The sequence below is a fragment of the Passer domesticus genome, chromosome 2, assembly GCF_036417665.1.
Source record: "Passer domesticus isolate bPasDom1 chromosome 2, bPasDom1.hap1, whole genome shotgun sequence".
Classification (NCBI taxonomy): Eukaryota; Metazoa; Chordata; class Aves; order Passeriformes; family Passeridae; genus Passer; species Passer domesticus.
The window spans coordinates 14,983,341-15,008,742 of record NC_087475.1 but is presented as its reverse complement, the minus strand read 5'-3'; the positions used below and the strand labels follow the sequence as shown (position 1 = coordinate 15,008,742).

The 25,402-nt window shown below is 40.0% G+C and overlaps 1 protein-coding gene across 3 annotated transcripts in view; it reads left to right on the top strand.

Annotated features, from left to right (window-relative positions):
- The window catches only part of SMS (spermine synthase), a 42,539-nt gene that overhangs the window by 7,929 nt on the left and 9,208 nt on the right, over positions 1 to 25,402 (top strand). For all 3 annotated transcript variants that reach the window (XM_064407472.1, XM_064407471.1, XM_064407470.1), the window contains exons 2-9: positions 5,491 to 5,611; positions 12,998 to 13,091; positions 13,831 to 13,895; positions 15,546 to 15,721; positions 17,510 to 17,666; positions 18,548 to 18,635; positions 19,618 to 19,732; positions 20,203 to 20,282. In XM_064407472.1, coding sequence (XP_064263542.1) covers positions 5,491 to 5,611; positions 12,998 to 13,091; positions 13,831 to 13,895; positions 15,546 to 15,721; positions 17,510 to 17,666; positions 18,548 to 18,635; positions 19,618 to 19,732; positions 20,203 to 20,282 — 896 coding nt within the window. The remainder of the gene's footprint in view (positions 1 to 5,490; positions 5,612 to 12,997; positions 13,092 to 13,830; positions 13,896 to 15,545; positions 15,722 to 17,509; positions 17,667 to 18,547; positions 18,636 to 19,617; positions 19,733 to 20,202; positions 20,283 to 25,402) is intronic.

Genomic DNA, 25,402 nt, shown 5'->3' with positions numbered 1-25,402 from the left:
TATTTTTAGTGTATTTATTCCATTATGGAAGTGGATGGATCTCAAAGACCTATATTTGCTGAAAACTTGAGATCTTCTGTGGAATTCTCTCGAAAGTGACTGGGAACCTAATACAAAGGTGGTGGTAGTGCAGGGGAAGAGAGTGTGTTGAATTCTCCTTTTGGTAGCTGGGTATTGTTAATGCTTTGAGAGCTCATTCTGATCATGGTTGTTTTACCCACAGTTTCCTAAAGGACCCTTGGATGCACAGAGAGACTCCTGCTGGCTCTGGTGATCTCATGGAAGTGCCAGCAAGTTCATGCACTTGCTGGTGTGACACAGTATAGCTGGGTTTGCCCATATTCACTATATGCAGCTTAAAAATAGGAGTGGGGGAGGTTTTCCGTGGGAACCTTTGGAAAAAGCAGCCTTCTACTCCTAACCTTGTGTGATACATAATGCAATAGAGAGAGTGCACTAGGAAACTTGATGATCTGTTTTCTCATGGATGAATGAGTAGTAGATGACTATTTCCACCTGCTGCCCCCTTAAGCCTCATGCTATACATGAATTATTGACTTCTGTGTCTAAGTCAACATAATGAGTATGGTCCTCATGGGTGCAAAGTGATTGAAAGGAGTAATTTTAGTATCATTTTCTGCTTCCTGCTGTTTTCTTCTTTTGCGTAGCTGACAAGGACAAAACAAAGGATTTTTGTTGTATGTGTATTCTGATGGGAGACTTTGAACTTAATACCCAGAAGGTGTACGTTGCTAAAGCCAGTTGTTACTCATTTGCATCTGTTAACATGTCAGGAAAAAGCTACCTGCTTTGTTCTGGGCAGTTATGAAAGCAGGGGTCATGGGGTATACTTGCAGGGTGTACTTTCATTCTTGTGAGGCGTGGGGTTATTTTGTTGTTGGAGGACAAGGCTCAGCTTGGGCAACTGTTGGCATTCTGACTTTAGTTGAGCCTGCCATATTGCTGTGAAAACTCTAGGTAGGTCTGTTTCAAACACCAGTGTGCTCTGCTCTCTTGTTTTCCATGCAGGCAGATCCTTTTAACTAGCACAAAATAATTAAAATTCCTAAGTTTTCTAGTTCTAAGAAAAAGATTGCCATGCAGGAGTTGACGACTAAGTGATAACAATTTATCTGCAAAGTATTATGTACTGCTCCACCTGGTCGCATACAATGGAGAGGCAGACCTAGGAGGAGGAAGTAGCTGTTAACTTTCCATAAAATGTTGTGACTTTTAGCTTTTTTTTTGATTTTTATTTCTGTTTTCTCAAGTGCTAAAAAAATCTAGGACTCGGCAAATACATGGGAGCCTGAAGCTTCTCCTTGGCTCTGGATTTTTAAAGCTTATGAACAATTTGCTCACCAAACATTTTTGCTGCACACCTCTTAATTCTGCAGTTTTTTCATGGCTGAGATTGAGATACAAAATTGGCATTGGAAAAACGTCTTGGATCAGTCTGTGGATGAGAGATTCCCTGTACACCTGTGAGCCTGAGGACACCATTTCCAGTAAGAGGTGGTGGTGGAGGGGGACACCAGTTTGGTGGTGAGCTGAGTGCCAGAGCAGTCAGGTGTGCATCTGTAGCAGGTTGGAGGCACCCCCTCCTGCTGCTCTTCTTGAACTGCCCCTGGACCTCAGCTGCCTAGAAATGAATCTCTTCTGTCAGGTGTGTTCCCTTAGTCACTTGTATGTGGTGTCCTCCCACCCTCTCTCTGTATTTCCTTTTCCTGTTAGGATTTTTGAAGAATTGGACTTGATAGGTAGAGTGCCTATGTGCAAGGATATCAGACTTGCAAAACACAAGGATTTATTATGTTGAAGCAACCTAAACAGCTCTGAACTGAAACAATATGGCAGCAGTTCAGGTTGTTAGCATATTCTGCATCTTGATTCCTAATGTATGCTTACTCTTTAATGTGTTCTTAACACAGCATTTAGTTTGGTTTGTTTTCTTCACCTTTCTCTACTGAATATTTAGTGGCCAAGGGAAAATTCATCAGTTGCAGAATCATATGTAAATGCTTTGATGTGTTTTATTGTTTTGGTTATGCTATATTCTCACTTGCTAGAATAAATTATTGGAAATCTGGGTAAGAAAAATTTGAAGTTGGAAATGGGGTGAATATTTTCAAATGAGAGTTAATCTGTTCCCATAACTTACTGAAATTTTGTTAATTGTAGGGCTTAATCCAGAATATTTTTAGAGATAGTCTGGCTCAATAGCAGATGATTCCAACGCTGAACTCAGATATCAGGGTGGAACTAGCTGGTGTTATGCATGAGGCCAGACTTGATGCTTACAGCAGCTCTGGAGTTTGCTCTCGTGTTCACAGATTAGTGTCAATTATTGCTTTGCTGCGCAAATTCAGGGGAACATCCTGCAACTGCTGCAAGTCTTCAGACATGCTGGGATTTAAAAACGTTCGGGCTAAACTGGGCATTAACTCTCCTGAAAAATACATGTATTTCAAATCCTATACAGAGTGGGTTTTGTTCCTACTCTCTAAAGTTGAAACTCTAGGCATTTTTCATTACTTCTGGCAAATAAATATCAAATGCCTAAATCAGTATTTTATATTTGGTATCCCGAGTTTGTTTCTTTTGTTTCTGAATAACAAAAAAAAGGTAATGACTACTTGAATAAACATTTAGATGTAGATTCAAAGGTGTTCCTGTTGTTTTAATCACCATTGTCCTATTTGCTTATCAAGGCTTGATAAGAGCCTATCTGAACTTGGAGCGAGGTGGTGACAAGTGCATTTGGGTGAGACATCCTGAGATCACTGAAACTTCCTGATGCCTTCAAGCAACCACTTAAGGCCTCAAACTTTTTAAAAGGGACTCTCCAACTTGGGAGAATTAATTAGCCCTCCAAGGCAAATCTTGTGTGGTATAGCTAAAAGGATACCTGGTGAAAGAGCATATTGTTGTTTTAATTTCCTAAAGTTAATAGCATAATAGGGAGAGCTTAAGCTTGTGCCTGGGTTCTTAGCAAAGAACTCTCTGGCTGAGTGATGAGCTGTATGCGAGGGGTTGATCTGTTCATGGAGCAGAAAAATATCAGTGATGATTTGTCCTGCAGTGTCTGCCAAGATGCACCTAGCAGGATTCCTTAAAGCTGTTGAAAACAGGCTAAATGTGTTATGAGTACTTCAGTTCTTTCAGTCTCTTTGCCATCTTGCCGCTGTCTTGCAGAAGCTGCAGAAGTGAAGTGGTTTGGGGTTGGGTTGGACACTGGTTCAGTTTGGGTCTCATGTCATGGAGGGTATGGCATGCATTACTAAACAGGGTTTTCAGTGTTTTTGTGGTGGTGGCTTAAGGAGTAAATGGTGGAAGTAGGTATTTGTTTTGAAAAAGGTGGAGAAGGTAAAGGGAGTTGAGCAAGGAAGCAAGTGCTACTGAGAAAGTGGGGACTACATGTCTGAAGTGACAAAAATACTTTGTGAATGTACTGGCATTGGAGCAGCTGCTCTTACCTTCTCCAGAAAGGCTGATGCCTGCCAGAAGCTGCAAGTTCAAAGTGAGCCTTGCAAAGTTCCCTTGCAAGGCAGAGATTAGAACCTGTTTAAGAACTGTGGCTCATAGTTATGACCCCATTTATCTATTCTTTTGATGTCTGAAAAACATGTTGGTTTGATTACTGGCCCACTTATTACAGCTGTAACCATGGTTACTGGGCAGACAAGCTGTGTACTCTGAGCCTCATTGCCTGTGCCGTGGTCGAACCTGACACTGGATAGGAAGTCTAAAATCTTACTGCTACAGATGCATATTCTTACAGAAACGTAGGGGAAGGAAGAAGTTTTATGGTGATAGTGGACTGTGGGGTTTCATCAGTGATGCTCCTGACTAAGAAGGAACCAGCAGTTAAATAATTCACTGTGGTCTAGCAGAGTTTAATTTTGTTTGTTCTCTTTGGCTTTAGTTTGCAAAATGGAGTTGAGTGAGATTTAGAAGGTGAAAAATAAATCTATCTCAGAACATGCATCGAGATCAGGTGCAATAAGCAGTAAGCAAAGCCTTCCAACTTCTATTAAATAGCCTTGGCTACTGGGGAATTGATTTTGCTTGAAGAAAAGTAAATATCAGTCACTTCAGCATCAGGGGTAATTCAAGGTGGGGGTTTATGGATGGGCAAACATGAGTTTCAAGCAATCAGATTTTTTAGCTTAGTCTGCTGTGGAGTTGGATAGAGATGATTGGGGAACCTTGATTTATTTGGTATGGATCTTTTTTCCAGTTCTTTGTAGCTTGTACAACTCTATTTTGTCCTGGAAACTGTTGCTGATTTTGTCTGCTGACTACCTTTACTGGCTTCCAATGTATATGCATTTTGGGAGCAGGGGTGAAACAAAATGAGTACCGTGGGAATAACTCTTGAAGAAAGTCACAATGGGGAAGATTGTGTCTGTGCTGAAGCATTTGGTTGTAAACTGTGCCTCCATACTCAGTCTGTGTCAGGTGATTTCTCTGGTAGAGATACTAAATCCTGGTTACATTGTTGCCATGTTGCATGACCGTAGTGGCTTAGTTCTGTGTTTTGTGAACTGGAAGTGATGCTACTTGCTTTCCAGGGACAGCCCTGTAGATTGATGTTTTGTTAGGTTTCCTCACTGATACTGGTGTGGTAAGTCTTTCCAGTTGTGTTCCTGTTCTGCTGAGTGCAATTTTAGGGGCACCCTCCCCTAATTCACCTTGTCAACTCCAAAATAAGTGGGCAAACCTTGCAACTTGTTTTTGAGACACTTGTTTGAAGAAAGTAAAATTGTTCATTAAAGCTATGTTGTGGGTGACACAACCCCCACAAGACTGTATAGCAAACTTGAGACTTCTGAACTTAGCATGTTCTGACTGAAGAAATATCTTTATGGACAAATTATCAGCTTGCTTTTGATGGTAGTTGTACCAGAGTGATGTCAGTTATTTCCAAGTGAGTTTTTGTGTGCTCTTCTGAGAATTATTTTCCATGATATCAAGAAGATTTCAACTGGGGACTTGCTCTGGCCTGGATGTTAGAAAAAAAGGATGTTGTGTAGGGGTAGGGTGGATAGGTTAGTCTTCAATGCCTTTGTATTTATCCAGCATTACAGCTTAACTTTTTTTGAGGTTTCTTGTCAGTGCTGTGGGATTGCTGTTTGTGTGTTAAGCAATTTTAAAAGTAATTATGTGAGTAAAGACTTGTGTGGAGTATGATATAGTATATGATCAATAGTAGCTGTAATAAAACTACTCTGATTACATTCATAGTAGATAACTACTTTTGCTCAGGTGTGGAAACTGATTAAAAGTTGTTTGGATACCCATGCACTGAGAAATATCTAGGTGGATGAGGATGGGCAGAAAACAAGATACATGAAAGAGTGTTCAAATGGTACTTACAGAAAAATTAATCCAGGCTTCCAGGAAAAAATTTCCAGCCTCTAAAAAAAGGCAGATGTAACTAGAGTGGGAAAATCCTCACTGATTATTTTTTCTCTCTTAATCTTGCAGCTGATTGTAATGCCGTTCTTAAAGCTCTACAGCCCATTTTTCAGGAGCAGGGAATGACAGAAACAGTTCATAACTGGGAAGACCATGGTTATTTAGTAACCTACATCAAAAAAAATGGCAGGTGAGTGGATTTTCTTTTGATTATGTCTCCACTGTACTTCCTTAAAGTTTTTATTTCTCCCTCTCTTGGACCTCCTGTAGTGTTGACAGGGCAAGCTATCCTTTTATCAGCTTTGTGTGTGAAGCAGCTGTGATAAAGCAGAATATTATTTCTAATCTGGACTGTGTCATCTTGCAGTTTGGGTATGAGATGGTTGATTGGTTCTAATCTGGACTGTGTCATCTTGCAGTTTGGGTATGAGATGGTTGAACTGTTCAGTCTGGTCTGTACCATAAAATGGTGCCTTGGTCTCAGCACTAGTCCTTCCTGATGCAGGAAAGCTCAAGTCAGTTCAATATATTTGTAATTTTCTGACCATTAAATATGCCTAAACATGTTGGAGTCTAACCTTAGCATGTGAGCAATGACAACTTTGTGTCTGTCTCTATTTACATACTGTTGTATGCTTCAAATTCTCAAGCAGCTTCTGAGGTAATTAACAGCTTGATAAGGATGGTTGGTGTCATTAGTGACACAAAAGCTGAGCCTGCTGGGACAAACTGATAAACAAAACTACATTCACTTTGTTTCCAGATGCTGTTTCCACAGTTAGTTGATTATGGTATACATTAATCTGATCTATTTATAAGTAACTACCATGGTTTTATTGCACTGAATTTCTTTATTGTTATTCAGTTACCTGTTCTTGACATAATTGTGGCAGTTGCTGCTTTGGGGTTGCCCGTTTTCTGTTATTTGCTGGATGGATTTGTTTTGTTTGGTGGTTTGTTTCTGTTTGTTTGTTTAATTGGGATTTTTTTGTGGGGGGTTTTTGGGACCCAAACTAAGGTAACAGGTAAGTGGATATGAGTAGTTTTGTGTTGTGCTTCATGAAGTTTTTGTTATATTTCAGGTAGCTTTTCAAATGTGGCACTGATTTTTTCTGCTCAAAATTACTTGATTTTTATACTTGATGTGTCTAGAAAAGCCTGTTAGCTGTATCTTGCTTTTGTACAGCCTTGTTTATTTTGTCTTTAATTACATGTGCTTTCATATTCTTCCTGAATATTTTGATCAACATTGCAGTTCTGGTAGCCTTTGTCTCTGAGTTGGTAAAAAGATAGCAAAGTTGGTGATTTTCTACTCTGGTTCTATCCTTCCTCTCTGTTGAGTTAAGCTTTCTTGTAATTCTCCTAAAAAGATAATATCAAGGTTCTACCAACTCAGAAGAATTAAAAGATAATACCTAAAAATAAAAAGAAGTTAGGAGACTAAAAGATTGAGCATATTTGATTATGTGGCCTCATGCTGGTTTCCTGCATTTCCTTGAGTGTTAGAGGGATATGAGATGTGAATTCTCAAACTGGGTTTTCTCTTTGCAAGTTCATCTGATCATTCCTCTTAAGATGACAGCCTCTTCTAAAGGAGCAGGTTCAGAGTTAAATTGCCTGTCTTTTGATGTATTCCAGGAACTCCCTAGATAAGTGTTTTGTTGGATAACTTTTCCAGGAGATAAGTGAACTGGCACCTGGAAGCAACTCTGAGACACATTTTTATAAGAACCTAAGTTCAAAATATCGGACTCGATTGCTCTTGTTACGCTGTCAGCTGAACATATGCTTAGGGGAACTTTCTGTGAGTTTTGGGACCTCAGCAGTTTTCTTTCCTCTGGTTATACAATAAGCCTGAACACTTTTTTTTTAAGGTAGCCCTAAACAGTATATTTCTTCTAGTGTAGTTTGTATTTGTTTGATGTAGTTTCAGTTAACTTAAACAAATGAGGTTGTAAACCCATAAAACTCAACAGACTGGACAGTTAAAAAACCTTGCAAAACAAACACGTTTCACAAATTGTAAGAATGAGCTGATGTGCTCATATGGATTTCAACTGACTAAATAATTAAAACAGAACTTCCTACTTCTGTTTTAATACCAGCAAGTTTGTCTGCACTTAATCTTAGTGCCTTAAAATATCGTACATTTTAGTTAGCATAAAAATATTACCTGACACAACTAGAAAGAAAGTAGCCAGGGCATGCAGGTTTTTCCTCTTCTTTCCTTGCAAAAGAGTGAGTGTACTTCATTTCCAGCAGCAGCTTGTAGTAAAACTTGGAAAAAAAGAATTGTGATGTAGGTATGTCATGAGCAGCTCTTGTAAGGATGACTGGCTACAATTTGTTACAAGTTCCCTAGAAGGAGAAATGGAGTGGGTGCTGTAAGGGTTTTGTGAGCATGTGCACACAAACATGTTTTTAGCCAGCCAAAGGTGACTGAGCCATTGCAAGACAGATGTGCAGTTGATGTAACAAGCTGGGTACTAATCCCTGGGAAAAATATTTGAGATGAGATAGTAATATGTTGCTAAACTGTGTCTGTACTCCAAAGTTTGCTGAGATAACCCCACAGCCTGCAGGGTGCCCCATGCTGCAGGCTGTGGAATTGTGGGCCCTGCTGTTGACAGAACTGTTTCTGACAAAGCCACCAAGTGAACAGCTCCATGGAGGCCTGCACTGGTGGAACAAATTGGAGCTGATTTGGGGATTAAGACCTGCTTTCCTGTTGTCATTACCAAAGCAACAGATCCCTGTTCTCTTTTGTCCAAAGCCAAGCAAGCAAAAGTCATATGTGGCAACTCTACCTGGTCCATTTACTTTGTGATTTGTTCTGGCAAAAAACCTAATTGAGGGAGGTTCAACTGAAGATATTTACTAATGGGGTTGTCAACACAAGGCTCTGGAGTGGGGCTGGGAATGGCTCACTTGAGCCACTCAAGTTCTTCTCTGAATTGGTGGGGATGGACACATTCCTCTCTGCTTTGCCAGCCCCCTTGCCCGAGCGCTGCTTGGGGAGCAGTGGCATGTGCCAGAGTGGAGCTCTGTCTCTTGGCTTTTGAGTCTCAAGCAATCTTGTTTTTCTGATCTCTGTTTTTAGATTCCTTCTAGAGTGGTTTGTAGGGTCACATTAAGCAGCATGCTTTTACTGAAATGTCACTAGCTTGGACTAAACAGTTAAAAGTTAGGTTTAGAACATGTGAAGTTTTTATCTGACTTAATGTATATGAGACTTTGTAGAGTCATACTGCCCAGTATATTTCAACAGATTGAGACATGTTGTTGCATCTAAGTTAAGGAGAAAAATCAGTCAAGCTAATCTTTAGAAATTGCTATCTTCTCAGCTAGTACTTTGTTTTAATCTCATTACTGCTTGTGAGCAAGTAGCCTTTTATTATACTGCATAGAGCTATGAAAGTTTTTTCCCTTGTAAATCAGTGCTCCTTCTTTTGTCGTGTTCCACTTTGAAGTTCTTCAAAACCCCCCACAACCTGAAACTTGAGTCATGGCTTCTACAGTAGAAGAGTGTCTTTTAGAAAGGCTTTGACCTCCCCTATACCACACATCCATTTTTAACTTTGCTGTCTGAATTATTGTTTAGAGAAGTATAATCCTACTGCATTTGACTCCACTGTTCACAGCAGTGCAAGCTTTACCCAGTTGAATTTGGTTTGTATGTCACAGAGATGCTGATGAATATGTTAACACTGTGAAGGGAGAGGGGAGTGTGTTTACTTTTTTCTTTTCTTTGTTGGTCTTTTGCTAACCACTCTGTATGCTAGACAGCATATTTTAAAGGAGCAGGGTGAACATTCCTCAGCTCTTTGTCTCAGGCTAAAATGTTGTAGTTGCCTATGGAGTGACCCTGAGTGTAAAAATGGGCTGAAGAATAGGAAGCAGTTGCTAGGAATCAGCAACAGCTACCATGCAACAGCTTTTATTGGTTTTATTTTCTTATTCTGTAAAAACAGAACAGGACTGATGGTGTAATGAAGAAATTTGATTGCCTAGCTCCTTAAGGTCCCTCAAGTACTTTGTAATTAAGGTGAAGAACTTTAAAAAATAGTATGTTTTAGTTAAACAGTGTCATGCCATTTTCAAAATTTGATGTTTTCCTAGCATAAGCAAATTTTTATTTCCTCTCTCATTGAGTAGTTTGACAGGTGGTGCTTTTAGTGCCAAACTGTTTATTAAATACTTGAACTATTTTCTTTTATAGTGATTCAAAATTAGTCAGCAGATAAAAGCTTTGATGAGTAAAGAGGAATTTGTAGGTACCTGTCTTTCTATCCAGCTTTATTTTGTGGGTGTGGTGGTTTGGGAAATCCTTTCTTGGGTACATGGGATTGTAATGTTTCATTGTACTCTGCAGTACAAGTCACTAAGGTGGGATGGTACATTTCAGGTTAGAATATTTTGATCTTTTTGATCCTAGTTCTGTTTCCAGCAGTTACTTTTTGATTTGTGCAGCTTGGAATTATGTGTTGACATCTGATGTTTTCTGATGTTCAAGTGCTAAGATGCAGCACTCAATAGAATTGTGTCTATAGCTGACACCTGTGCATACAAGCACAAAAAGCTTGAGCACTGCCTTGGAGGATGTGACAGATGTGCAGGTGCAGCAACAAGTGGAGTGTTCTTACAGCAGGGGCTGCTTTTCAGGGGCAGATTTCCTTGCCAGATGGAAAGGAACAGGATACCTCCTCACTGAGCCTTTTTTTTCCTCCCCTTGCTACTTTTATGAAATTACATGCAAGCACACCACCAAAAGTGTGGCAGGTGGCTTTTTTAAAAAAACAGATATTATATTTTTCAGAATGATGAAAGAGGAGGGACTAATTTTGAAACAACCTTTATTTTTCCCCTAATTTGGATTCTAAAGTAATCTTTCTTGTATATTCATAGATAGAAAATGGAAACTGTTCTCATTGTTTTAAAGAACCCTCTTCCAGAAATTAAAAGAGCAGCTGCTGATAAAAACCTGCATTCATATATGTTCTGCCAAGCAGAAAAATGTAAAGTGACAAAAACCAGCATAGCCTTTGCTGTCTGATGACTGAAGCTAGTAACTTTTTGTGAGTTCAGCTTTGGCCTACCACTACTGCATTAATGCTACTTAATACTGGACTGTTCACTTTTTTGAGTACACTTGTACTGTTGGCTGCGTGCTTAAATCTTTAAAGGAATTTTAGCTTATTTTAGGTGTTTGTTTTCATGCGGATAACTTATAGCCAAGGTATAACCAACCTGGACCTGTATTATTGTTGGGAATTGTGAATTTCATTCAAGTTTTTTACTATAAACTAGCTGAGAATATCAGCCACAAACTTGGAACCTGTTGGAACTTGAAATTCAGTTCCATTACACAGTCTGCTGCCAGCCTTTCATCTCTTCCTCCTTGTCCCACGTGTCAGGACCCTTCTGTTCTGCTAGAAGTGACAATTGGATGAAATGGATGGTTCTGCAGGCTGTTGTCTCTGTATTCTAATGCTGTCATATCACATAACAAATCTGAAGTTGTGTGGCTGTACTTTCAGAGCAACTCTCCTCTCTGTCTCTTGCCTCCCACCTCAGAACAGGGGCAGGAACATCCCCTGCTGAGGCTCTCAGGGAGTCACAGGGGAAGTGAAAATGTCAGCTGTCAAATCTTATGACAGCTGTGTGATTCTTGTAGGAAATTAATTTAAAAGAGAACTCAAGTCATGTGCCAACATCAACTCCCAGAATATGGAAACAAACTGATAAAAAGTTTTTCTAAAAGTGAAAATATTTGACACCATGCCACTTCTCAGGCAATCAGAGCTGTCTTATGAACTGCATGTACGTATTTCTGTCTGTAGTGCCACAGCTCTGAGGGCCTATGGGCTTCACCCTTTTCACTGTGAATGGTCATGTCCAAAACCTGGAGTGACCAATATTTCCATCTTCTAAGTTCTGCACTTTTGTCCTTCTCTCCTTTAGAAAAACCCAAATCCTGATGTAAACAGAATCCTGGTAGGCTTTTGTGATGCCTAACCAAAATCCTGTGTCAGAGGACACCTAGTGGGGAAGCTCTGGGATGGAAGGAGGGCTGCTCCAAGGTGATGACAGTCTGTGAGCTCTGGCTGTGTATGTGTAAATAGTAAATAGAAACTCCTGGGGGTAGGACCTGTCTGCAGAGTCTTGAGGAAAGACTCAGACTGCCCAGACTCATCCTCTGAAGAGAACTTGGTGACAGTAGTAACACATGAGAGCTGTAGATCACTGCTGTTCCAAAGCCAGCAAGGTGTTTTTATTCTTGAATTGCTTCAGTCAGTTTCATAATTTAATTGTTTTACAGTTACCAAAAGTTATCTTCAGATAGCACACAATATTCAGGGTTTTATCTCTGACTGCAGCTGGGGGCTGAAGCTCCCAGCACCATGGGGGAGGTGGTGTTCCTGTTGAGGCTGACAGTTTGCAAAAGGGTCTCTGGAAGAGACAAAAAAAGGTGGGAGTGGCGGGGAGATGAAAGGTCATGTAAACTTGGCCATAACAAGAGTTGGTTTGTGTTCTCCTTTAGAGCTGAGTGGGGTGATAAGAGGAGACAGGCAGAGAATGGAGCATTCAGAGAACGATACAGCTTTATCTGAGGATTCTGTGTTGCACTAGTGCTTTTTTGTCTCTGAATACCCTTTCTTTGTTCAGCCATTCCTGTTCTCATCCTCTCTTCTGCTTTTTTTTTCCAGTGTATGCTTTTCTCCTCTACTTCCTTTGTAGCCTTTCTGTTTCTTTTTGTCTTCTCTCCTTCCTAGAATGGGAAGGATTTGCCTCTGCTACACTGTTTTCTTGTGTCCTTCCCCACTGCCCTTAGTTCTTGTTTTCCTCCTTGCAAGTTCTTGGAGATTCACTGTTTATTCACCTAATGTACTTAGCATGGCAAAGCCTTGCTCTTTGGTCTTTAAATGTTTCTGTAATAAATATACAGTACGAATTTTGTTGACTTTGCATCTGTATTCATCAATGAGAGTTTGCTGCTGCAATTTCTTTGCCAGTCAAAGCTATGGTTTGCTCCAGGATGCTTATTGTTTTTCACTTACAGATTTTTATTCAACTTTGAATGTGATCAGTGTCTCGGAATAGTTACTATAAAAAATTTAAAAAACAACCAACAAAAAATCAAGCAGCCAATCACAACCACCCTGCCTGCAAAACAAAGCAGAGACACACCCCCAGAAGTGAAGAGGAAAATACAGGGGAAGGAAAGTGTCCAGCTGTTTTCTTAAGGCTTGTTTTCAATTAAAAAGCCCAAATCAAACCAACACACCTGCTCCAGCAGGCCTTATAGACTAGCAAACAGTGTATTCTGATTGTACCATTGTTGTGGCTTAAACACCCTGCTTCACTGCCTTGCTTCCTACTGATTCTGGCAGTGACTCTTCTTGCAACTTTGTTTGCTCTTTGTGACTTGCAGAGGAAGACTTGAGCTGGTACTGCCAGCAGTTACAGATGCTGGAGAAAAAGATATTAATTCTGAATTTTAATATAACTTGTTTTAGATTTTCTTTTTGTACTCAGATTTTTGATAATAAATTTGTTATCACTGTCTCTGTTGTAGTTTTGCCAATTTGAGAATTCACCCTCATGGACTGGTGTTGGTGGATCTGCAGAGCTACAATGATGACATGAAAGGAAGAGAAGAAGTTGATCAGGTATGAGTTTTGCCTATCTTACTAGGACTACCTAACTGTATGGGGAGCTCATTTTTTATCAAAGTCTGTCGTAGTAAAAGATTAAAAATATTAAAGTTAGTTCAAACCTGGATGCTCACAGATGAGGAACAGTAGCACCTGTTGAAGTTGTGCTCACATGTGAGTGCATGAATGCACGCAGTCCTCCGCAAGTACTTGGGCCTCGTGTTCTCTGTAACAGTTGTGAAGATACAGCAGCCTTGGTTAGGGCTTGGGTCTCTTCAGCTACCCAAGGGCAGTGAGAGAGGACATGCGATGCTCAGTCTGCAACCTGGTGTATCAGTGTGAGACTTCTTTGTATTCTCTCTTCTGAGAGATGGGAAGCCTCCATACTCAATCTTTTGCCCCATGGAGAAAAACAACTTCATCTCTGGCATGAAGGCTCTAGACATTGAGTATTGCAGGGGTAAGAGGCCACTACTGTAGCAGGAATGGAACTTTGAAGGGCTCTCATGTTCCCTCTTTGGATGTGTTGTCCTGGAGAACAGCTGAATGCAGTGATGAGAGCTGCTGAAATGTGCATATTCTTGCTAGTAACAAGGCTGAGGCCAGCTAGTTACTCATGGGCTTCCAGTGTTACATTTCAAAGCCTTTTCATAGCAGGTGCTGTTTTATTGACTTCCAGATAGGTTAATTTAACACATATTTTGCATAAAGTGCTGATCTACAAATTCTACCTCTTGTTTGCTATTTTTTGTAGCTTCTAAACAAAGTAGAAGAAAGAATGAAAGAGTTGATTCATGGTAACATAAAAAGGGTGAAACGGTAAGTTTGTACCTCTACTTCTGTATGTGGCTTGTCTGCATAGTTACTAAAGATAATAAGCAAATTAGGCTTTAGTGTAATGCAGTGAATAGCCTGGAGTATGAAGGTATGGATGGGATATTTTTTTTAGTTACTTGGGAGGATTGCATGAAATAGTGAGAGAAAATGCAGTGTGGAAGCAGGAGCAGACTGCTCTGAAAGAGCTGGGCAGCCAAGGGCATAAACTACCCCATGGGCCACATCCCGTGGCTCCTGAAGAAGGAGAGCTGGTGATGGTGACCAGGATCAGACCCAGCCCTGTGGCTGCCAGGCTGGGCTGTGATACTGAGGCAACTCTGAGCACAAGCTGGGTGTCAAGGCTGTTTCTGAGGCTGTTTTGATGCTGAAATGATAAAGGGAGTTTCTTGAATCCCTGTGATAGGAATTTCTTAAAAATGGGTCAGAACCATGTCTGCCTGGAGTGGTCTAGATCTTCTGCTTACCTTAGTATAGGGAGGTGAACCTCCTAGTGTATCAGGCATGGATCTTGTCACACGCTCCTCAATTTTATTTTTTTTTGCTTGTTTTTGGGTTTTTTATGGGTCTTTTTGGGTTCTTTTAAATAGTTTTGTTTTGGTGCCAGCTGCACACGTGCAGCTGCAGTGGGATGAACTAGCTGAAGTTTCTGGCGCTTTGTTGTGAGGCAGGGCTGCTCCTGCTGCCGCCGTGTGCCGCCATCTGGCGGCTCGCCGGGGGCAGGAAGTGTTTCTGGAACCTTGATTGGGAATCACTAGGGAATTTAGAAGAAGCTTGTTGGATCTGGTTGTCTGTTACAGTCTCCTGGAAAAAAACCCCTTTAATTCTTTGAAGTGTGTGTGGGAGATCTGATGGACTCTGTGCCTGCACATTTTGTCTAAATGCAATCTCTGTTTTTGTTTGCTGTCATTTCAAAGACAGTTTGTCTTTACGGGTGAAATGCTGGTTTGAACCAAGGTACATCTCTGTGGAATTAAAAAAAAAAAATCCTAAAACCCACAAACAACATACCCAAAACAATCTTAGTAGCCCTTTAACCACTTTTAAAAAGTAATGCAGGCTATTGAGTGATATCAGGGATTGTGGTTATGTACTGCAGGCTGACCCAGCTCAGTTTGAAACACTGTAATATTCTTTTTATATTCTTTTTTGTTTCTCTATGTATTAAAATGTGTCTCAGTATAGCTTCAAAATGAGATCCACTTAATCTCAGAGAAATGTCATCCCTAACTCAACTGAAGATGGGAAGAGGTTTTGTCATGTTTTTTTGCCTGCTGTTTTTGTATTTTATGAATTTCTAGTCATGACCTGATTGTTCTACAGAGGCTCATTCATTATGTAAATTCCATCTCTTAGAATAGAGAGAAATTCACAAGTACATTGTAGAAGTTGTACATGTAGAAGAACCATATATACTACCTCTTCCTTAGCAAGCTCCATATATTTAACATTCTTAAATTTTCTTGTATCTGTTAAGTGTTAAATGTGGCAAGTGTTAAATGTGGCAAGTTTTCTTGGAAGCCCGTCACAAATACTATTTATTATGGTGAATCCACAGTATGTTTATAGTGGGATTTTTAAAATAAGCATTTTAAAATAAGATTTTTTAATCTTCTTTCATATTATTTTTTTCAGGTTGCCAGCCATTTTGAGAGGAGGTGTTATTGATAGATACTGGCCCACAGCTGATGGGCGCCTGGTGGAGTATGACATAGATGAAGTTGTTTATGATGAAGATTCACCTTTTCAGAATATTAAAATTCTGCATTCAAAACAATTTGGGAATATTCTTATTCTCAGTGGGGATGTTAGTAAGTATCATCTCATTTAAGGATCTCTGGCATGAAAATGTCAAAAGTGTTGTTTTCTATCCTGCTATGGCAGTTTTAATAGATGTCTAAGGGTAGTGGTTCAGATGCTGGAAGCTGTTTGTGCATATACAGATATATCTGTTCCTGCATATTAAGGATGTTAATCAGGCTGACCAGTGTAAAATCTAGAGTTAAAAATTTTTTTTTTTCTAGAGTTAGTATCTCTGCTGCAGAAAGTGGCCTGGGAAAAGAGAAGATGGTGTTCTATAGCAGAGCTTGCTCTACTTCATTCTTTTATATGAGCTTTTCTGTTTGTTGCCAGTCCAACTTTCTAAGAGCTTCTCTTTGACAGTAAAACAAGCTACTTTGTCAGTCTTCAGAACACAATGGAGTTCTGAAGAAATATGAAGTGATACCTGGCATGTGTGTATAATCCTGCTGCTCCCTGGATTCTTTAGGGGAATTTCCTGCTCGGTGAGGTATAGGACAGCTGTATCTCAAACCATTTAGCTGCTCCATTGGTGAACATCTTTTGACTTTTCTTCAAAATAATAGAACTTGAACTCATAAGTTAATCAGAATAGTGACCCAACCTTTATGTGGGGGTTTTTGTATGTGGTACTTTGTGCCTGCTGACCTTTGTATTGTTGAAAGTGGACTTAGGAGACGGTGGACTGCTGTTCATTAAAGCTAAAAACTGTTGTTTGCTGGACAATCTAGGCAACCAAAGGACTATGCTCTGTAAAATCTTAGCTCTTAAGTTGAAAAGGACTGACTCTGGTAAATGAAGGATGTTGCTGTCCAGGGATAGAATACCTAGCTTCACTCTAATGGCAGAGTAATTAAGAAATTGGAATACAGCTTTTTGAAAACATTGGAAGTACCTCTAACAATTCAATTAGCTTTCTGCAACTGTCGAGAGGGTTCTGTGCAGATGGCAGCTGAAAAGCACTGTTATTGAATTAATTAGTAAGGTATTTTCTAATCCAGATAGAATTGTATTAGAAATCATCAAATTGGATATTCAATTATTCTAGCCAGAAATTTTTATCAGAGTTTAATATGGAGATGAGGTTTTGCGTGAACATGATGACAATGTGCCCAGTAGGAAGGGAAGTGTGACATTATTTATTTCCCTTCCATGGGATTTTGAAATAATGCTTTGTCTCATTTTGTTGTTGTGCACTCATAAGTGAGGTGGTGATTGCCAGGCAGAGTGACAGGATATGCCACGATGTGCTGCTGCACAGAGCTTGGCCCTGGTAGTGTGGATCTTGGCCCCTGTTGTTGCAGCTTGGGGGTGTTACTGCCTGCTTTGAAGCTAATGCTGGCAGCAGGCAAGCTGCAGGGCCCTTCAGCACCTGGGTGTTAATGGTCATGTTTGTTTCTGTGCAGGGATCCACTGGTGTGCATTAGGTTGCTCTTTAGCTGGGGTCCACAATGGATTTTCAAAAATTTCAGGATCTATCGCTTGCAGGATGAGTGTGAGATAAAAACCCACTGAAATGTGAAGTGCGAGCATCAAGTTACAAGGACTCTGCTGCTTTTTCTCTTGACACATAGTACTTCTCAATGCTGAGGCCATTGTTGGGCTCATGTGGAGAACTGGAGAAATCCTGTGTGGGATTCTGAGAAGAATCTCATTACTTGGACTGTCTCTGAGAGCCAGGTTGTTTCTGTAGATGTTCTTGCTTTGGTCTGTATTGTATCACCTCTGGATTAATACCAGTTAATGAGAACAACTGAAGAGTTAATATTGCTGTCTAATTCTTTCTTCCTTCCATTCAGATCTGGCAGAAAGTGACCTGGCATATACTCAAGCCATAATGGGCAGTGGAAAGGAAGATTACACTGGGAAAGAAGTGCTAATCCTGGGAGGTGGTGATGGAGGTATACTATATGAGATAGTCAAACTGAAGCCAAAGATGGTTACTATGGTAGAGATATCCTTTGACAAATGGCCCATCAATCATATTAACCTGAGCTTTCTGCTGATACCTTAGCACTGAGCATAATGACCTGTCAGGTTATCTGATTTGCATGAGGAGATAGGGTTGAAAGTGAAATCTTTTTGTCAGGTTAGAGAAACCCAGTGCCTACAAATTTGTGCATCACCTGCTTTCAGGTTCCCAATCCATACCATAACTCTCAGTAGCAGTTTACATAAGGCTGGAAAGGAATGCCTTTGTCATCAGACTGATGCTTTCTCTAATAACAGAAGACAGGTCTGTCAAGTTTGGTCTCACTTCTGCCTTCTTGACTTTGTCTGTTTTCCTAAAGAAAGCTATAAAAAATAGTGCCTAGAAGCAAAAGAATTTAATCGATAGAAGTGTCAAGATTTGATGAACTGTATTGATGAATTGACCAATCCTCTTCTAAAAATACCAATACAAATCAAGTTTTCAACATTCTGTAGTTGGTATAGTTTGTAACGTAAACCACTGTTAGCCATATGAGATGTTGATCTTCCTAGGTTTTGAGATCTATTTGCTGAGACTAAAAATAACTGGTTTAGAAATGTGGGTTAAAATCTTAACCTAGTTTAGCTTTATGGAGTTTTCAGTAGCCTTACAATTCACATTTCAGGCTTTCACAGTAATGATAACCTAAGGTATCAAAAATATTGTTAAAACCAAAAATAAGCACTTTGTGATCATCTAATTGAATCTGGAGGCCAGTGCATAAGGTTAACTATTGGAGCACATATACCAACAGAGACATCTGATTATCTCTTTGTGAATGCCTCTTTGAGAACTTGTTTCTGAAGAAACAGAAACTCTTACCTGTATTTCTGGAATCTATTATGCCTTGACAAGCTTCAAACATTGACCAAATGGTGATTGACGGGTGTAAAAAACACATGCGTAAAACGTGCGGAGATGTCTTAGACAATCTGAAAGGAGACTGCTACCAGGTAATAAAATATTTTGTTTTTCTGTCATTACAAGGTGTATTCCAAATACATGTAGACCTAGTCTGGAAGGGCTGCTATGGCAAAGTTTTGGGGACAAGTCTTCTGACTCAAGTTTGGGAAGCTTTTTTTCCTTTTGTATGACACTTGCATATTTTAATAATTGGGGTTCATGTTGGAAGTATTTTAGCTCTCAGTCTTTAGACTTCTAAAATTAATTGCATATGTAGCTTTTAAGGTATGTGAAATAGGAGAATTTTTGCTATAACTTAGAAATAATGAAGAGATAGCAGTAAGAATATTGTGTTTAACATCATTCCTTAAACTATTAAAAAGAGAGAAGAAATGTGTTTCTTAGTGGTTCTGTACTGTTGAAAACAGCTGAATTTGTAATACACATTTAGCAATTATTTTTAATTTGCAGGCAAAATCCCTTAGTATTACACTGCTATTATATTAAAAAAAAACCCCAACAGATGTCATGCATCCCTGCAGTTGAGTTCTTTGTGCTGCATCTGGCAGCACTTACAGATGAGTCCAGGTGTAATCTGACATGTTTCTGTTTTCATTACTGGCCCTTAGATGTTGTCACAGCTATTAACTTACAGGAGCTAGCTAATAAAAAAACCACAAAAAAATAACAGGAGTCACATGCTACTCCATGGAAATCAGTGGCCCTTCATACAAATACCTTATTTTTAACTCACATGTTGGAGCTGCTAACTGTTGTCAGCATTTGGTAGAAAGAACTGTGGTCATGGATCTAGGAACTTTAGTCCTGGAATGCCTGTGTTTTCATTGTCATAATTCCTACAAAGTTTCTCCTTTCTATATGATTTAAAAAGTTGAAAGTGAAGCCTAAAATTAAACATGTATTTACTTTTGTAATTTTTTCCTCCTAATTTCTGTGAATCCACATTTGTTCCTTTTACCTGGTCATTTTTAGGGTATTTTTAGGACTAGCAGCAATATTTCATTCTTTCAGGTTTTAATTGAAGACTGTATTCCTGTACTGAAGAGGTATGCCAAAGAAGGAAGAATGTTTGATTATGTAATTAATGATCTGACAGCTGTTCCAATCTCCACATCTCCAGAAGAAGGTAAGTCTTCTAATTTGTTTACTTAAACTTCTGAGAATTTTTACATTTCTGTCCTTCTGCTGCATAATGGTCTGCAGCATAAATGCTTGCATATTTTCAATTTAAAAAGCAAATCTGAGAAAAAAGACAACTATTTTTACATTTTTTTGAATATTAGAAAAGACAAGCAAGTGCCTAGCACTCTTTTTAGTCTCTTTTTTCCAGAATAATATATACTCATGTAGCTCTTGAGAAGTATTTGGAGTTCATAAGTAAATTTTCCTCACTGCCTAATTTATTGAAAACTTCAGGAAAATTCCTATGAAGAAATACAATACTCCTGCCATCATTGCCATTGTGTATGGTTTGCATTTTTTCCAATCCAGGCTTTATTTATTTATTTATTTTTTAACTTTGCAAGTCTTGAATATGTAATAAGTAAACAAGCCAATAATGTGCTGTTCTGTTTTTCAATCATTGCCCATATGCAGATTCCACATGGGAATTTCTACGGTTGATTCTTGACCTCTCGATGAAAGTCCTGAAACAAGATGGAAAATACTTCACACAGGTATGATACTTAGATGTAATAAAGTACTACTTTATATCTATTGTAATTTGCATATTTTCAGTTTAAAAAAAAGATAAAACTGACTAAAAATCGACTTCAAGCTGGTTTTCTCCCTTTAATGACTTAGCAGGCATTTTGCATGAAAGTTAGGATTTGCTAACTGACTTGTCTTTTTTCATTATTTCAGCTGAATACACAGTGCTTTTGTCTGGAGTTCAAAAGCATAATTTTAAGACTCATCAAGGCACACTGCAGAATATTGCAGCTAAACAGTTCTTGGAAAAGCAGAACAGATGTACTTCATTAAGAGATACATGGTTTTTAAGCTAATGTCTCTAATTGTAGAGTGTAAAGCACAGAAATTTGTCATTCATTAAAGTGTAAAGAGTTTGACATAGCTGCTGTGGGATGAGAAAATCTGTATAGAATTGTGGTATAGCTTTCAACAGATAATACTTCAGGTAATCCTGAATTTGAAATGCCACGAAGTTGTGTGCTGTTGTACAAGAATGTGACAGGAGCCAGCAGATGGTTCAGTGAAGTCTGAGTCTCGAAGCTGTATTTCTTTTGTCATGCTCATAAACTAGTCTTCTGATGTGTGGAGAATCTAAGTACTGTATTTTAGAATGATATCCTTAAGCTCTGAAATATATAGAAATTGTTGTACTGTAAAATTGTGCAGGTTTATAAAGAAAAGCAAAACTTGTGGGATGAGGTTTCTGGCAATTCTAATATGCTGCTCTATTTTAAAATGCTGTGGTTGTATGGGCAAGATAAATTATCTTGTGGTTGAAATGTAAGATATGATTAATATGGTTTTACCACACTTCAAATTTTAATGGCATTTCTGTCCTGTTAATTGTGGAAATATTTGTGGCAACCTTTGCTATCAAAAGGACACTAAATGTTTTGGAAACAGAGCAAGTCATTGTGTTGCAGTTGCTGTCCTTGTAGCATACACAGTGACACTAGCTCACTTTGTTGGAATGAAGATAAATGTATATCTGGGGACAGGTTTTGTTTCCTGTCCAGGAAGGAAGGAAGGACTTTCCAGAAGGACTCTTAAAAAGAAGCTTGTGCTGAAAGCTGAAATGATGGCTGTGCTGCAGCCAGAGGGCAGGCAGGTTGTTCTGTGTCAGCTGGAACCAGCCGAGGTGGAGACTGGTGCAGCCCCTGCTGCTTGCTTTGTCCTCATGGGAGGAGGCAAGTCATCTCTCCAGCATGTGATTGCACAGAAAGAAGGAAAGGACAGCAATCCTGAACCAGCCCTGGTGGGTTTTAGATGTTGTGAAACTATCCAGTGTTACATTTTCTGCTCCCAAAGAAACAGCGTGTACATGGCAGGATGGGAAAGAAACAATATTAAAAATTATGTGGCTTAAAATTGAATTAGGGCTTATAGGTAGGCAGTGCGAGGGCTGGAGTATAGAAACAGTGTTCTCTAGCAATTTAGTCTTCCTGAAGATGTTGAAAAAAGGACAATTAATACTGGGGCAGACAGCTATTAGAGCTTTTGATACATGCATTGATAGACTACTCAGCCCATTTGATGGTCTTTGTAGCCACTTCCCAGTTGGGCCTGAAAAAACAAAATAGTCCTCTCTAAAAATTGAATAACCTCTCTATTGGGTTAATATGGCCAGGTTTTGATAGTGGGAGGGTGTGAGAAGGGCTCCCATGTCCAACAGAGGCAATGCCAGCTGGCTCCAGGATGGACTTGCTCCTGACGAAGGCTGAGCCCATCACTGACTGTGGTAGTGCCTCTGGGATAAGATTTTTGAAGGGCCAAAAGTTGCTGCACAGCAGCCAAAGAGAGAAGTGAGAACATGGGAGAGAAATGGCTCTGCAGACTCCAAGGTCACTGAAGGAGGGGCAGGAGATGCTTCAGGTGCCAGTGCAGAGATTCCCCTGCAGCCCATGATGAAGACCATGGTGTAGCAGGCTGTGCTCCTGCAGCCCGTGAAGCTCCACAGGGGAGCAGAGATCCACCTGCAGCCCCTGGAGGGCCCCATGGTGGAGCTTGTGGATACCTGAAGGAGGCTGTGACCCTCTGGGAAGCCCACACTAGAGCAGGCTTCCTGGCAGGACCTGTGATGCTGCAGGGGACTCATGCTGGAGCAATTAATGAAAAACTGCAGCCCATGGAAGGACTCATGTTGGAGAGGTTCATGGAGGACTGTCTCCTGTGGGGGGAGACCCCACACTGGAGCAGAGCAGAGTGTGAGGAGGAAGGAGCAGCAGAAATAAGATGGGATGAACTGACCACAATCCCCATTCCCCATCCTCCATCAGTGCAGTAGGGAGGAAGTAGAGAATTTGTGAATAAAGTTCACGCTGTGGAAGAAAGAGAGGGGAACGTATTAACATTCGGGTTTATTTCTTATTATCCCACTCCGATTTGATGAGGAAATTGAGTTTATTACCCATGTTGTCTGTTTGCCTGTGACAGTAACTGGTGAGTTTTCGATCCCCAGCCTTATCTTGGCCCATGAGCCTTTTGCTGTATTTTCTCTTCTCTGTCCAGCTGAGCAGGGGAATGTCAGGGTGTTTTTTGTGGGCACCTGGCACCCAGACAGGGTCAACCTCCACACCCTCAGATAACTCAACAGTCTGGCCATAGGATGAACACATTATTGGGGTGCTTTAAATAAAATTGGCTGTCTATAAATTTGTTTAAATTACTTAAATTTAAGTTCAATTGAACTAACTGAAGCTTGCTACGTGGAGGATTGGTTAGACTATAGACAGAAGGTCAAACATGACTACTACCAACTTTGCCAGCTTAGTCACACATTGGGAACTCAGAAATGATTTTGAGTGTTCTATTGTGTTTGCTATTAAATGCCAATGGTTTTATCTCTGTGGAATTGGGAATTTAAGTTACTTTTGGTCCAGCAATCTGCTTCCAGGATGCTTATGTTACATAGCAGGCCTTGCTGAAGAAATCATGTGCCTTTTAAGCCAGTTGTGTTTTTAAAATGCAGGACTCTGTGTGCACCCAAGCCCCTTCTTTGCATTTTAGTTCTTTAAAACAAGAAATATTAAATATCATCAAGAAAAGGGACTGAGGCAATGTCCTTTTGTTAGAGTGTCATCTTTGCTATGGTGAGGAATTGTCTCGTAAGAAAAATGCAGCAAAAGGATCGTTGTCCTGGTGACCACTAGCCAGCAATTACAGTTGTCTCTTCTGCCTTGGCATTATGTTGTATTGACATTGAAAATTTCTCTCCTTTGTAGTTTGTAGTCTGTCCCCTTGCACCCTGAACAGAATCATGTGCATATAGTCAGGATATCATTTATTTTAATGCTGAAGAAATGCTTTACCTAAAAGTGGAATTGTTCACAGAATACCATCGTTTCCCATAATGTATTCCTGTCTGTCTGAATGTCACTGCTGGGAAAAATAAAGGGAAATGCTCATCATCTCTTCATTGAGCTCTGCACAAGTTTTAGAAAAAAATTCTGATCTGCACGTGAATTTTCAGCAGGTAGGGTCTAGTGCTGTCTAACTCCAGATGGAAATAATTTATCTGAGATTATAAAAAGAATTGTTTCTGGCATGCTGCTCTTAACACACCTGGTGGTTCCCTCGGGATTCCTTCCGTGGTGATCCTCGAAGCAGTCTCCAACTGCTGCTGCAGAATGTCCTGTCACCACTAGATGGAGGCAGGTAACCGGTATTGCCTGGCAATTTATTAACATTTATAGAGATTCTGCCTGTGGAAGGTTTTTTTATTTGTTCGTATTCCTAGGGGATATAAGAACTTATGTGGCCAATTTTAAGATGCAGGAGGGACTTTGTCCTTTTTTTCAGCTCTGAAAAGATGTAAAAGGGCAGTTAATGGATGTCATTCTCTGCTGGTTTAAGTTTGTGTCTAAGTGTGTTTGGGGAAAAATGCTTCTATTTTCTCTGTGCAAATAGTAATCACAGCTTAGAACAAAAACTTGTATGAGTAGCAGCTATGCTTTACATGCCCTTGCTTTTCTAGCTGCATCATCCATATTGAGTGTTGCAGCCTACACAGGATCTGCACAGAGAGACATGAGCTTTAGGGCCCTTGGTCTGCAGAACTTGCAAACCTGTCTGTGGGTTTAAGACTTGAAGCTTGTTTGTGAAAACTTACTGTTAAACATAATCCCACCACTCTGAGGTTCTGTGGTCATATGGCATGCTCTTATTTCCATTCTTTTCCTTCTGAAGCTGGTGCTTTGAAGTGTTTTATGATATGATAGGATAGGAGGCCATGTCTGTGAGGTGTTTGGTGTTATGCCCTCCAAGGAGGGACAGTTAGAGGTACAGGCTCCCAGCCATCATAGTGGAGAGAAATGGGAATTGATAAGGATGTAAGACCTTGGTGTATCCTGAGGTCCACTTTCATCTCTGATATACCTTCCCAGCAATTGGTTTCCAAACATGTTAAGTGTTTTTACAGTATTGGACTTTCTAAAAGTGTGATTTTTATGTGGCCCAAGTGATTCCTTTCAAGTAAGTATATATACTTGTAGATATCAGCCTGATATGTGGCTACTGTTTACCTGAACCATCATTCTTGTGCATTCACAGTATCACATGAGGATTGTCCCAAGAGCTGTGAAAACATGCTCTATCAGGTACTGGGACTCATTGTAAGGTTGTCTTTGAGTGTCAGTGGATTATGTGTAGCCAAGAAAATGCCTTTTTCTGTGCTAAGTTTTTGTTCTGTTGATCTAATCTTTTGAGGCTGAGAAGGCTATAATTTTCAGCCTGTTTATGTGGTAGAACCTTTAAAAATACCTCTGAACAGGAATTTGTGACTTCCTGGTTGGGGTCACTCAGCCCAGGCAGGATAGAAACTCAGACCACTCTCAGGCTCCAGTAAACAGCACTGACCCACTGGAGGCATCTTGTGTCTCCCACACGAACATGTGGCCCTACACTAAGCTGTCTCTTCCTGGCCACTCTCTTACACTGCCCTCTAAATGTCCAGACAGTCATCATGTTGCTCCATAGTTAGATTCCTTTTTTTGGCTGCTGAGTGGGCTTTCTAATTAGCATTTCCATTGAGGGAACAAGATTCTCCATGACTGAACCATGAAAGGAGGCTGGAAGAATAGCTGTATGTCCCTGTGTGAACCTCTGT